The sequence below is a fragment of the Carcharodon carcharias genome, chromosome 13 (genome assembly GCF_017639515.1).
Source record: "Carcharodon carcharias isolate sCarCar2 chromosome 13, sCarCar2.pri, whole genome shotgun sequence".
Classification (NCBI taxonomy): Eukaryota; Metazoa; Chordata; class Chondrichthyes; order Lamniformes; family Lamnidae; genus Carcharodon; species Carcharodon carcharias.
Window position 1 is genome coordinate 106,397,723 of NC_054479.1, and position 15,242 is coordinate 106,412,964.

The following is a 15,242-nucleotide window of genomic DNA, read 5'->3' on the forward strand; positions in this document are numbered from 1 at the left end:
ACTCTCCAATCCACTGCCACCTCCAAAGGTGATTAGTTGAACACCAAACATAAACCAACATTGCACTGTAACACTGACCAGAATCTGAACTGGGCCATCCATACAAATGCTGTGGCTACAAGAGCTGGTCCGAGGCTGGGAATTCTGTGGCAAGTAGCTCGCCTCCTGACTTTCCAAAACCCGTTCACCATCTACAAGGCACAAGTCAGGAGTTTGTTGGAATACTCTCCACTTGCCTGGATGAGTGCAGCTCCAACAAAACTCAAGAAGCTCGGCACCATCCAAGACAATGCTGCCCGCTTGAATGGCACCCCATCCACCACTTCTAACAACCACTCCCTCTACCACCGATGCATAGTGGCAGCAGTGTGTACTATCTGCAAGGTGCATTGTAGCAACTCATCAAAGCTCCTTTAACAGCACCTTGCAAATCTGTGACCTCTAACACCTAGAAGAACAAGGGCAGCAGATCATAGGAACCACCTGCAAGTTCCCCTCCAAGCTGCAAACCATCCTGAAATGGAACCATATCGCCGATCCTTCACTGTCACAGGGTCAAAATCCTGGAACTCCTTTCCTAAAAGCACTGTGGGTGTCCCTCTACCACATGGACTGCAGCAGTTCAAGAAGGTGGCTCACCGCCACCTTCTCAAAAGCAATTAGGGATGGGCAACAAATGCTGGCGAAGGCAGCGATGCCCAAATCACATGAAAAGAATACTTAAAAGAGCATACCAAAGATGACTCATCCACAATCACAGGAATCACTGTGTTGCACAATGCATGTAATCACTTAGGTATGTATATACAACCTTAAATCCCAAATCTAAACAAACTTAACCAGTTTCTTTTGAATGACAGCAATGCCAAAGTTAACCAGATCTTCCAAAATGTATAGAATTACACAAAAAATGCCTGATTGCTTGGTTGGTCTGCATTGGTCACATTTGTCTATGAGATGAAGTGAAAGGAAAAGGAAAACGTGCTCTGGCACCATCAAATCATTGCGTCACTTGGTTAGAAAATAATTCCAAAACTATCATCAAGTCTGTCAACTTATTCAAAAACAGAAACAGAAATACCTGGAAAAACTCAGCAGGTATTTCTATTTCTGTTTTTGTTTTGGATTTCCAGCATCCGCAGTTTTTTGCTTTTATCTCTGTCAACTTATTGTTAATTCTTACTTGTTTTCACAGTATTGGCCATAGTAGTTTTCTCCACAATTACAAGTGTAACCATGTGAGGCGCTTGGATTATGGGCACAGGTAGACACGTGTTCACATGGATTCAATCTGCAGATGTCCACACAGTTTTTTCCAAAGAACCCTGTTAAAGGGAGTGAAGACAATCATTAGCTTCAGTTTAGCATGCACTTATCCTGTCCTTTCTTTTTCCAGAGTCTGTTATGCATCAAATCATTTTCAATGGTTTTATAAAGTTAAAAGAAAATAAGACCCATAAAGCCTTAAAATGTCAATGAAAGCCAAAGACATTGGGCTGAATTACATGGTCAGTGGCGAAGCAACTGCACTTGCCGCTAACGTTGAAGAAAGCAGCTCATAAAGATCTGGTGATCTGTGTGGTACAGATTTCCCTTTGTGGACATGAGCTTGAACTGGATCTAGGTGTCTCTCAGCAGTAATGTCAACAAGCAGGGTAAGCAGCCAATTACACTGAATCATTCTCATAGACAGGATATAAAAAACACTGAATCCCTTCATTTGTAATTTTAAATTTTACAGAAAGCAAAATAAATGATTGGGACATACATATGGGACTAAGGTAGAAATCAAAATATCATAACCAAATATTTTTAAAAATTAAAAGTGTGGAATTCCTTATAATAGAAAATAGAAACATCTTACATTCAACAAATATAAAATAACTCTTTCAGGGTCAATCTATGGAGTTGTTTAGCAATAATTATGAACTCAATACACTGCTGAAAACCTAGTTATGTCTCATTCAACAAGGTGTAATTTTTTCCAAGGATTTTTTTTTTTTACAGTGAGACCAAGTGCAAGAGTGGAAGTTCTCATCACTTCAATGATTTCCAATTGAATGCATTCTGGGGCGGACTCAATGGCGTACCTTCTGAAGAAGCATAGAATCGCTAACAGCAACTTCTGGATGTCCGCATTTAACTGCTAGGATATGGACTCCAGAAGTTGCTATCAGTTTCAGTGGAGTGACGACGGTTGTGCAGGCAGTTTTGCTGTCATTACTTATGCAACAATGGGCCATTGCTCCTCGTTAAATGCACTACTTTGTATTTAAGAAAAACAGCTATAACTGATGAAGTGGTTGTTACCCTATGGCTCACTTTGATTGGAATATTTATCACACAGATACACACCCACAACCCGAGCGTATCTAAAATGAGATGACCTCAGGTCCTCTCCAGTTTCAGAAAAAAATTCCCTCTGTTCCAAGGATTGTGATCATATATTTTTCAAAACTTGTTATTCTCTCCATTGTATTTTAACAGGTTGCTTCAAAGCTTTGCTATTTAGGGCCAGATTTTGGCTTTCGAGGCGGGTAGCTCAAGTCATAAAATTTTCTGACTCACGAGATCCACCACAGTAAAAAGTGCCCCCAAAACACAATTTTTGCTGAGTGGGGTTGAGTGCGGGATAGAGTCGGGCTCTCCAACCTCAGAGGCAGGGCATAGGAAGCCATGGGGGTGGGCTAATGCTGAAGCGGGCTGGTTCTCTGGAGCTTTATTCCAGTTGTTTCAGATGTAGTTAGGCCCTCACTCTTCACAACCTCACCCCGCCCCCCCCTTGACCCCTCATACGTTTCATGCCAACTCATGCCCCCATGCCATCTCCATAACTACTCACCCAGTATCCACCTTGGGCAGACCTCAGGAGTCATGCGGAGATAAAAAAAAATAACCTTCTAACAATGTAACACAGCTCTCACTCATGCACACCTGATAATGAAAAACTCCCATTCATAACCTTAATTCAAAACTTTAAAATCTCAAGTGGTTAATCTCTTATAAAAACAAACTTCTACTCAGACTCCACATCAAAGACAGGCAATCCATTCGCAGACTCTTTAACTGTCAATCAAACTATGAACTCAGGATCCCATGCTGAGGTAACTGTAGCTTTTGAAACTCAGTCAAACATTCATAAAGACATGATGATAGCTCCTGCAGGATGTCAACAAAGAGCTCTATTGAAACTGCATGACTCGATGTTACTTTATTTCTAACCTATGCCTGTCAATCAAAGCAGTCTAGAAAGTGTTTTTTTTTTAAACTCTCAATGACTGCTGCAAACTGTTTTTTTCATATTTAAAGAGCAGTGTATTTAAAAAATTTCAGATCTTTTCTTTGAGGACTTTGTTATGTAGGAATTGACTGACATTGTTGTTTTTTTTGCTACACTGGCATTTCCAAGAGTGGTAAATATAAGTTCTTTAAAAGCAAAGTCTAGTTATGTATTAAACTTCCTGACTGCAACTATGGGGATCACTCAGCTAACATCTCTGCAAACTCCCAGCTATATATTTCTCGCTTAGTTGTACACCTTCAGTCTTTCAGTTCTAATTGTTTAGCCTCCCAGTTCCAGGCTTCTTGGCCTCTTCCATTTCTTCAAATTTCCAGTCTTACCCTCTCAATCTTCTAGCTCATCTCCTAACTGTTGTTTTTGTTTGTTTTGTCACACTCAGGTATTAACCATGTAATCAATGCAAAGCTCAGTGGATAACCCAACAAATGGGACTATTTAGAATAGGAAATTATAACAAAAAGCAACCGTTTTTAACTATTCTTAGCACTTGCTTCCAAAGTTTCTTCTGTTCTTATAACAACTGAATTCCCCAACTGTGTGACATTTACTAAAGGCTACAGATACTAAAAAATGATCACTGGTGATAGCTGAAACACTTATCAGAAAAAACATTTAAACCAAAAGTTTCAAGTGATTGGATCAAAAACCTTTAAAAGATCAGAATTGTATCAACATTGTCAGTTTTCATTGGTAACCAAACTGTGCTCAAATTAACAGTTCAGATATAAATACCTGGTTCACAGATACAGGAGTAGCTATCCCAGTCATTATTGCAGTAGCTATGCATGGGACAGGGAGTGGAATCACATGGATCTGGAACATCACAGCCATTCTCCACTCGAAACTTGACAGCCCGATCCATGTTCAGAGTGGCTATATTTGTTGAAGTATCGCCCATTCGCAGGCCCTATTACAGAGAGCAAAAAGGGACTCTTTTTATGTAAATCAACAAGTAATCCAGCTACTCCACAGAAAACATCCTCACTGCATTACAAACGTAACACTGAGGAAGCTTCTTATTTTGAAGATATTCTGATTGCACCTTTACAAACCATAACAGGACAATTCAACAGTGTGAACTTGGGTGCCAAAGGGATCATAGGCACCCATCAAATTCAGCATTATCCTACAGGTAAAAGAATTCTTTTACCTTCCACCCCTTTGCAACTAGCCTAAGCAGAAAGGTTTCATTTGCATCTGAGTGCACTTAAACCAGCCTCATCAGTTTGCAGTGGGAGTTTCTGAAATGGTGTCGATACAGAGTGCCGAAAAGCTCACAAAGGATTTTCATTACTTTCTGTTGGAATGGCACCAGCTCTCAAGTGTCACTCCAACACAAAATCTACGCTAGATTGACAAGACACAGACAGCTACTTGTACTCTTCAGCACAGTGAGGTACCGATCATGGACAGATTGTCGAGGGATATGGGTGCGGGGTGGAGGGGCATCTTGCCATCAGAGCAGCAGGGAAAGCTGGGGAATGAGTCATTCTAAGTTGCTGCCACAGAGTTCCCATGTTGGGAGGGAACTGGCCATTTGCCCAATGAACTAGGGGCAATCTCAGGGTGAAGCAAGAAGTAAAGAAAAATGCTTGAAAAATGAAAGTGGTATTCTCACCAACAACAAAAGTAAATATAACCTTGTGGTTTCACAGGGAGTTTAAATCCAATAGGTTCCTACACTTGGGGCAGGATATTGCAGTCAGCGAGCAGGGGGAGGCACACTCGCAGACACGTAAAATGACACGGGATGACATTGGGCGGAGCTCCCGATGTAACCCTGTGTCATTTCCATTTTCAGGTCGGCGGGGTGCAGCCGAGAGAGCTGTATGCCTGCTGACCTGTCAACGGCCTATTGAGGCCATTGAGAAACTAATTAAAATCATTAAGGGTGGGATGAGGTTTCATGAGGGTATTTAAATTTTTAATAAAGGTTTCAATAAAAGTTATGGACAAGTCCCAACTCATGTGACAGTGTCACATGAGGGGATATGTCAGGGAAATTTTTCTTACCATTTGTATTGCAAATTTTAATCTGGAGCTGATCTCCCTGAGGCAGCACTTAGCCTCAGGGAGATCAGTGTGCTTTATCATGTGCATGCGCAAAAGAGCTCACTCCTGGCTGAGGGATTCCCCTCCTGCCTGCACAGGGAGCATATAGCGCTTCCTGGTGGATGTCATGTTGGGCGGGACTTAATTGGCCAGCCCACATAAAATGATGACGTATCCCCGATTGGGGGCGCTGATTGGAAGCGCGCTCACCCGCTCCCACTCCTGAGCTTACCCCCCGACGGGGGAATATTTTTCCTTTGGTTCTGAATTTCAATGAGAGCTAAAGGAAATGCTTCTGTAAACAGGACTTAACATCTCTGTCCAAGTAAGCAAGATTCAAAAGTGAATTGCAGTGAGACCACAGTGGCAACCTCTAAGCCCGCCTTATACATTTAAGATTTAGCGAGCTGTTTGGAGGCAAAAGTTAATGTAGTTATTTTATGTTAGAAATGATATACATGATGATACAAAATACAAGTTAACCTCCCCCTAAACATGCTTGCAAGACTTAAAAGTCTTTAGATGAATTAATGTAAAAGAGTTAGAGGTCTGGATCTTCCACCTGATCACTGCCAACATTTTCATTGGCAGATCTGGAAAGGTGGAAATGGAATATTGCTTGGGAACACACTCCACCGCAACGTGCTACTGATCCACCTCATTTACCATTCCTGGGTTCATTGGCATAGAATACACCTACCCTTATATGTGCACGCATATTGTAACGCAATGCAAATTAGAAAGTATATTCATTACTGTTTTCCAGGGATTTCCATCTCTACAATGCTGGATGCAAGCAGCACCTGATAGGCCCAGGCATGCAGCCTTGTAATGGTGGTAGAAGGGACTCAGAATTTGTATTTGCTGTCAGGGCGTGGCAACAGTTCACGGAACAATGGATTGGTTGCCGCAGCCAAACATTGCCTGTAACCCAACACAACTTCCTAGAAGGGGCCCAGGGAATCAGCGTCCAATTTTTAGATTCAGGAGTCCAACAGATCAATAAGGATCAGGGGCCCTGTGATGGGCAGAAGCCCAGTACTGCTGGAGAGCTGTCCAAGTGGAGCATCAGTGGAAAACCCACAACTTCATGGGGGGAATTTTCTCCCTGTTGTGGGGGCTAAGTGGGAATGGTTGCGTGCCATTTTATGTGGGTGGGCCAATTAAGGCCCGCATGCACGCGAAAGAACGCAGAAATCTCCCTGAGGCACAGAGCAGCCTCAGGGAGATTAGTTTCATTATCAATAACTTAAATGAAGAGAGAAAAAAAAAATTAAGACATGCCCCCTCATGTGACAGTGTCACATGAGCTGGGACATGTCAATTAACTTTAATAAAAACTTTTATTCAATTTATAAACACTTCATGAAACTTCATCCCAGCCGTGGATGAGGTTTCATGATAAATGCGAAGGCTGCCTGGGCTTTTTGCTTGCCTGCCAACCTTAAGGGGCAGCTCCGTTAATGATTTTAATTGATCTTTAAATGGCCTTAATAGGCCTTTGATAGTTTGGTGAACATACAGCTGACTCTGGTGTGCGCCTGCCGAACTGAAAATCGGAATGACACGTAGTGACGTTGGGACACATGCCCAATGTCACCGAGTGTCGTTTTACATGTCGAAATGCAGGGCCTACCCCCACCGACCCAAAGATTCTGGCCCATGTCAGGATGAAAACAACTGGATTGCATGTAAAAATAAATAAAACAGTCTCCACAGTAAAGGGAAAGAATAGCCCTCAGTGAGCCTTTGCTCCTTACCTGAATACAGCCATCGAATCCTTGCTGCTTTGTGCCCACATCTTCAGGGAGGCGACCAACATAGATGTTTCTCAATTTTAATCCTGGTAATTCATTCCCAATTTCTACACTGCCCTGCAATAAAACATAGACAAATATTAAAACTTCACAAATGCTCTGACAGATATTAGTTGATGAATGTTTAATACATTCATTTGGCATTCCTGTTTTCTAACAGATTCATATAATGATAAATGGAGAAATACTTGTGGACAAAAGATTGCTATACAAATGTATTAAGTGCTCATCCTCTGATATTATTAATAAGAATTCCATTTCAAGGTGCTTAGCAGCACCTGAGTGCAGTGAAAATGTTTCCCATAATAATCAAATGCAGCTACTGATACTCACCATTGTGTTTATGAGACAACTGCTTTCCACTTTGTTAGCAGCAGTTATTCAGTGTAATGCAGGATTACTATTAATACCTATCAATTAGTATCACTTGCCAGTAAGTACCTTGGTAAATTGCATCATTTTGCCTGATCTGCTCTTCCTCTCAATTTATTGGAATATTTACAGTGTGTTCATTCAATGTGTAAGAAACTATAACTCATTATCAAAAACCCTTATTACGAAGCAAGCTCTGTTCCAATAAAATTCTGATCCAGTAAACTTTACTATCAAAACAACCATACATTTCAAAGGAGGATCTTTGGATTGGTGTTGAATTTTAATTTGCACAGCTGGGAGTTTAGAGAGTGCGACAGCATCTTCAAAGTGAAGGGTGCTGTAAGTGAATCACATGGAAGGCAAACAATCTTGGAAATTATCTTAATCTGACAGTGCTTCCCAATGCTGCACAGTCCGCTTTAATGGACTGGGCTACCAAGTCTTTTGGTTTTGATCAACGGAGGTAAATTTTGCTAATGGGTGCAACACCTAGAGCTCAGGAAATCTTGAGGATTTTTGATGTGCTTACATTACCGAGACATCATTTGAGACCAAATAATTAAGCTGCATGCTCTCATAGAAATAGTTAAAATTTAGAATATTCAAAATATATATTTATATATATATTTACATATAATTCTATATTTATAATAATTTATATTTTTTAAAATCCCATCTGAAATTTGGGCATCACCCGTAAAATCAGTATGAAGAAATCACAGCAAAAACTGGCTGCTTTTTAAAGGAGTAAGCTTACGTAACATTTTTTGGTATCTATGGGTGGAATTTTACGCCGGCAGGATTTTACAGTCCCGTCAAAGTCAATAGACTTTTGAACGGCTCGCCGCATTTTACAGTCCCTCTCCTGCCACAATGCCCTATATGTTTCTTTTCCTAAATTTCTGCTTCCTATATTTGTCAGTTGTGCTAGGTAGGCCACCATGTTTTATCTTTTTTTAAGCCCACCAGCGCCCCCTCCCAGTACAGGTATTTTCTTAATTGTTCTTGCTGGGTTTGACATCATATCTTTCGCAGGGGTGGGTATTCCTTGGAAAGATGGAGGAAGAGGGGAAGGAGTTGAAACCATGGCAAAATTTGGATGGGAAAGCAAAGATTGTGAAGGGCCAACAAATGCGGCCTCCACGGAGAGACTTCTGCCACTCAAGTAACTACTCTGGGACTATATCTGAACATGTCACAAGAGTACTGTCTTCTTCATCTCCACTTCTCAAAACTTGGGAAAAAAAAGAGTAAGCAGAAAAATTAAATAAGCAACAAGGGAACAATAACCAGAGAAGGACAAAGAAAATCATTAAAAAGAGACCAGTCAAAAAAGAAAACTGACAAAAAGAGACAAAAGGTTCAGAACAAGAAGAGCAATGTGGGGTATTGGCGAGTTATAAACATTATAATTAAAAATGTGAAATATTACGAACATTACGATTAATCCTCTATATATACAGCAAAACTGTGCCATTAGAACTGAGGTTTCAGGGTTGGTTTAGTGCAGTGATTCCCAAACTGTGGGGCGTGACCCACAGTGGGTCCGTCCGTAGAAGCATTATTTGGGGCTGCGAGCTCTCCCTCCTCTGAGGCAGCAATGGTAGAGGAGAATCTGGCAGGACAGCCCTGGACACACTGGATTGATACTTCTAAACAGCAAAAGGGCAGACGGTAAGGCCAAAGCACCTTTTAATCTCAGGAAGCACATCTACCAGCAAGTGCTGAGTGAGCTCGGGAGGTCTGTATGCCAACTTGGCGCAGGCAGAGGCGGGCAAGTGTAACTCAATCACTGACCAAGTGTGGAAAAAAGGCTAGTCATGCAGCTTGGACAGGAAGTTGAAGTGGTGGCTTCAAACTTTAATATGTTTCTGCTCTTATCTGCCTGTTGTACAGGCTCCTTATCCTGGGCTGACAACTCTGCTGCACGGGAACCAGCAACTAGACCAAAATGGGAGGGGAGTGGGATGGAGGATGGATGTGGGGTGGGGCCGGGCCGCAACAGGGGTATGGTGATGAGGAGAGGCTGATTACTGTGTATGTGGGGGGAAGGGGGTCTGATTATTGCGTGTGGGGGGGGGGGGGAAGGGGATGATTACTGTGTATGGGGGGAAAAGGGGTCTGATTACGGTGTGTGTGGGGGAAGGGGATGATTACTGTGTATGGGGGGGGGAAGGGGGGCTGATTACAGTTCATGTGTGTGTGGGAGTGGTGATGGGAGAGGAGGTGAATACCATGAGTGGAAAGCAGGGGCTGAATACAGCACTTGTGGGAAGGTGAGGGGGTGCTGATTACTGTGTTGTGTAGGAGGAGGGAATAGGAGAAGGGCTGAACATTGTGTCGTGTGTGGGGGGAGAGGGGAAAGGATAGGGTCTGATTACTCTGTGTGTGTGTGTGTGTGTGTGTGTGTGTGTGTTTGTGTGTGTATGTGTGTGTGTGCGTACTGGAAGAAGGGATAGGAGAGGGGCTGATTACAGTGTTGTATGGGAGAAGAGGGGTTAGGACAGGAGCTAAGAGAGGGGAAAGAAGAGGGGCTGATTACTGTGTGTGTGGTGGGAGAGGGGCTGATTATTGTGTGTGGGAGGGGAAGAGAGGGGATTGGAGAGGGGCTGGTTACTGTGTTGTGGGTGGAGAAGGAAAGGAGATGGACTGATTACTGTGTGTCGTGTGGGGGGTGGGGGATAAGCGAGGGGCTTATTACTGTGTGTGTGGAGTAGGAAGGAGCTGATTACTTTGTTGTGGAAGAGGGGGAAGAGTGGAATTCACAGAGTGTTCTATCACCAGCAAATATGGAGAGCTTGACTGAAGCCTACATGAATAAATATAACATTTTTACAAAGTACTTTAAAAATACAGAATTTCCTTTATATATTTTATATGTTGATCTACGTAAACTTTAATGATTACTATGCTGCTTTATTGCTGTTTTGCTTTTGTTGGCATCTGGGGTCATATTAATTTTCAAATGGGGTCATATTGGAAAATAGTTTGGGAAGCACTGGCTTGGAGTCTGTGATAAGAAAACGCCAGGATTTTCCAGCCCGCTCCTGGCAAGACTTGCCTTGAGAGATCTGGCAGCCCGGCCAAATGTCCATCGACTTTTGGTAGGACCGGATGATCCCAGCAGCGGGCAGGCACAGAAAATCCTGCCCGTTGTGTTGTAGCTTTCTCTCTCTCTCTGATACCTGTGATGTAATGAGATTCTGTACCATGAATATTGCCAAATGAAGAGAAGCTAGAATCACTTTATTGTTTATATTTTGGTTTTCTCAAGTACCCAGAGAAATTACCAAATAGAAATACAGAAATCAAAACTGATCAAAGAGATCACAGGGGTCTCCAAAGCAAATCCAATGAACTGGAAGAGGAGCTATTCAGCTGTTCAGGAATATTTCCAGCTTTGAATGCAATGCTGCAATTAAATCATTTCAATCTGATCACAAAAGGGTGCTAAGAAAAGCAGAAATCTCGTCTGTGCAAGTTACCTGGTACATTCCATAATCCAAAGACAGGACAGCCAGATATTTGATGTCCTTGCCATCTTTCATACTTTTTATCTCAATCAGTAAATGGTGCCAGTCTCCATCACTGACCCGTGTCCGAGTCAGTCTCAGTTTGGCTTTTAATCCATGTCTGTTGTGCACTTCAAACTGTAAGTTACTATCAGTTATCTGCCAAAGATGGAACAGCAAGGGTACCAAAGTTATTCATAACGTTCATATTAAAAGAAAAACACACGCACCATTTCAAGTTTGACTGTCCTCCCCCACTGAGGAAATTTAGGCATGAAGCCAGTTTATACTTGTCAACCCAGGAACCCTCCAGGTTCTGAAAGATACCATGAAAATCCACTGATAATTTTACAGCTGCTTAGTGCAAGGGATGTCAGTAAAAACTTTCGAGCTTTTCCTCTCTAAAGATTACTACAGTCACTGCCAGCTGCATAGTGTATCTTGTCTGAGAGATGATCACCATATCAGAATAACCAAACTCATGAATTTGGAGAGTTGAGACCCAGACCTTGCTCCCAGAGCTAATGGACAAGTTTATTTTCAAAAAGAACATTTTATTCAATGGCCTAAAACATAAACTGATTTTTTTCAATAGACAGGAGAGCACTCCAATTTCTATGCACAAAGTCACTGTTTAAATTTAAAAAGAACCTTCTCAAGAAATCACACAACAATAATATTACATTTAATTTTTAAGTCAACAAAAATCAGCAGTACTAGTGCATACCTACTCTGGAATGGATGGGAGCTAATGGTTAGACAATCACATTCAATGCAACACATTCCACTGCTAATGCATACAGATATATTGCTGTCACACTCAACTAAAAATTGTAGCCAACAAGAACAGAAAATGCTGGGTAAAACTCAGCAGGTCTAGCAGCACCTGTGGAGAGAGAAACAGAGTTAACGTTTCAAGTCCATATGCCCCTTCTTCAGAGCTCTGCTGAGTTTTTCCAGCATTTTCTGTTATTGTTTCAGATTTCCAGCGTCTGCAGTATTTTGCTTTTACAAAAATTGTAGCCCATTGTTTCAACTCAGCAGCGCTAATAATATTATCCAATGCATGGGGTTTAAGTACAGATACTCACCTGAATGTTAATTTTGGAGGAAGTCCCAGCATTTGCCTGCACAAGGAATCCATTGGCTTTTCTCGTGCGGAACATTAGGCCAATGTACCAGGGCACAGAGATAGTGATATCTAGGTCAGCCCAGGTGATCAGACTGCTGCCCTTAAAACGCTGGGAGTTGGGCATTACTAGAGAGAGGAAATACCAGTGTATCCATTAGTATAAAGTGACTTGATTTCTGTACAACAAAATAACGGTGAACATGAAATTATTGCCAAATTACTTTTATTGTAACAGTAAACACAAACTGAAGCAATAAAGTGCTGGTATCAAATGAGCCTTTTACGTCTACTAAAATTACTATATGGAATTGTAGAGCCTTATTTATGAAACTATAGGAGCATTGGAATAGGGGTGGGCCAATCAGCATCTTAAGCTTGTTCTGTCATTCAATTAGATCATGTCTGATCTGTATCTCAGATCCATTCACCCACCTTGGCTCCTTAACATACCTAGCAAAATTTTCAACTGATCTACCCTCAGCTTTTGGGGAAAGTTTCTCATTTCAACTCCCATTTGCGTGAAGAAATGCTTCCTGACATCATACCTGAATGGCCTGGCTCTAATTTTAAGGTTATATCTCCTTGTCCTGGACACCCCAATTGGTGAAATAGCTCGTCTTATCTGCCCTAATTTTGCTGATGACACAAAGCTAGGTGGAAATGTAAACTGCAAGGAGGGTACAAAGATACTGCAAAGAGATCCACTCAGGTAGGTTAAGTGAGTGGACAACAAAATGGCATATGGTATTCACTTTGATCATAAGAATAGAAAAGCAGAATATACTTTTAAAGGCTTGAAATTTGGAAATGTTGATGTTCAGAGAGGCTTGGATGTGCACAAGAAGCCCAAAGTTAGCACGCCGGTACAGCAAGCAATTAGGAAAGCAAATGGCATGTTGGTCTTTATTGCAAGGGGTACAGGAATAAAGAATTTTTGCTGCAATTTTACACGGCTTTGGTGAGACCACACCTGGAATATGGTGCAATGTTTTGGTCTTCATATTTAAGGAAGGGTATCTTGTATTGGAGGCGATAGAGTGAAGGTTCACTAGGTTGGTCCCTGGGATGAGAGGGTTGTCCTTTGGTGAAAGGCTAAGTAAATTGTGTCTATATTCTCTGGAACTTGGAAGAGTGAGAGGTGATCTTATTGAAATGTTACAAGATTCTGAAGGGGCTTGACAGGATAGAATCAGAGATTGTTTCTGCTGACTGAGGAATCTAAAACAAAGAGACACAGTCTCAGGATAAGAGGATAATTATTTAGGACTGAGATGAGTAGAAATTTCTTCACTAAAAGGGTTGTGAACCTAATGAATTCTCTGCCCAGAGGGTTGTGGATGCTCCATTGTTGAATATAATTAAGGCTGAGATGGACAGGTTTTTGGTTGCTCAGGAAATCAAAGGATATATATGGGCAGCAAGTGAGAAAGTGGAGTTGATGTACAAGATCTGCCATGATTGTATTGAATGGTAGAGCAGGATTGGCGGACTATATGGCCTACTCTTGCTCCTATCTCTTGTGTGCTTACACTATCAAATTTTTAATCACCTCAAACGCCTCAATTAGATCCATCCTTAATCTTCTATATTCAAGGGGAATCAAGCCCCATCTATGCAACCTGTCCTCATAATTTAACCCTTGGTGTTGACACTCTGACTGTATAACAGAAGTTTAAAAACTGTACCATCAGTATAGCATGGTTTGTGCGCTCTCAGGACTGTGCAAGACTGGTAGGATGTACACAGATTACAGTGAAAAGGGCAAAAACTAATGGTGAAACCGGCTCTTCTTTTAAAAAAATAGTAACGATGGTTGCAACAATAGACACAAAAATTATAGTTAAAGGGCACAGTTGCTGCTTAGAGGAAGTGAATCTCCCCTGTGACCACTTTAGAGTGGTGACAGATGGCTTTTTTCCCAGTGTCTGCCACAGTGGGATCCTTGCAAAAGACGACAACATTTCTCTTCTTTGTTGAACGATTGTGCTTTATAACGGCTGTGAGTGCCCTGGCAATCCTCAAGTGCGCTTGTACCTGGTCCCAATTAACAGTATTGCAGTAACTGTCTCTCCAATTCAGTGGTAGTGAGAGGTGAGTTCAGGTTAAATCAGGTAAACTTGATGTGCTGCTTTGTTTTCTATGGGCCAAAGCAGCCAGTTCCACTCACACTTGCTTTTTGCTCATTAAGAGCTTTGCTGGCCCTTTCTCCTTCATTTGAAAAGCAGATTATTTTTTAAAAATATAAAAGGTAAAAAAGGGAAAAACTGTCATGATTCAGCACGGGTAACAAAAATTTTCAGGAATAACATCAATTACCAGTGCAATTACAAAGAAAATAGAATTTACTGCCATTGTATAATGTTCTCAGATGATTGTACTTTGATATAATTGGTCTCTATTTAAGTAATTTGCAGCTTGTACAACAGTAGGAGCCATAAACAATATAATTAGATAGAAAGAATGACAAATAACTCATTTGCTAGACTAATTATCATGTTAATCGTGTCTTAAGATTCAGGCCTTTGGGATTTCATACTTTGTCATTGTGAAGAAAGTGTTAAAGGCTTCATGTTAATTATACACTTTTACCCAGGAGGATGATGCTAGTAAGTGTACTTGGGCAGAGGTGGCATTTGTGCACCACTCCACTTTATTCATAGATCTGAAATTCAGAATGTGCTGGGTAAAAACACCAGAAAGAGTACAGTCAACCACAAAAGCAACATTCCTCTTATAACCTGCAGATAAAATCAAGGACCAACTATTATAGCACTTCAGAAATTTGCTCACACTGTCAATACTAAAACTGCATGAAACCCATGGTTACCTGGATGAGGTTTTGAGCCTGTTTGATTCTGGAGCTGCAGCCATGTCAGATTTCCACCAGACTCAGTTATGCAGTGTAATAATTGAAATATGAAGTTCTTAATGTGCAGGGAAGCAGATATTCTGCTTATTCACATTTTATTCTTAGTAAACTTCCACATATTATACAAATGTAAAAAGACAATATCAATGTTTGAAACAATCTGGGAGGTGCAGGGAGACATAGT

General features: G+C 41.3%; 1 protein-coding gene across 12 annotated transcripts in view; it reads right to left on the reverse strand.

Moving 5' to 3' along the window:
* The window catches only part of celsr1a (cadherin EGF LAG seven-pass G-type receptor 1a), a 360,335-nt gene that overhangs the window by 63,900 nt on the left and 281,193 nt on the right, over positions 1–15,242 (reverse strand). For all 12 annotated transcript variants that reach the window (XM_041202840.1, XM_041202839.1, XM_041202836.1 and 9 more), the window contains 5 exons: positions 12,149–12,315; positions 11,031–11,216; positions 7,114–7,227; positions 4,034–4,208; positions 1,184–1,325 (listed from right to left, as the gene is read on the reverse strand). In XM_041202840.1, the coding sequence (XP_041058774.1) occupies positions 1,184–1,325; positions 4,034–4,208; positions 7,114–7,227; positions 11,031–11,216; positions 12,149–12,315 (784 nt within the window). The remainder of the gene's footprint in view (positions 1–1,183; positions 1,326–4,033; positions 4,209–7,113; positions 7,228–11,030; positions 11,217–12,148; positions 12,316–15,242) is intronic.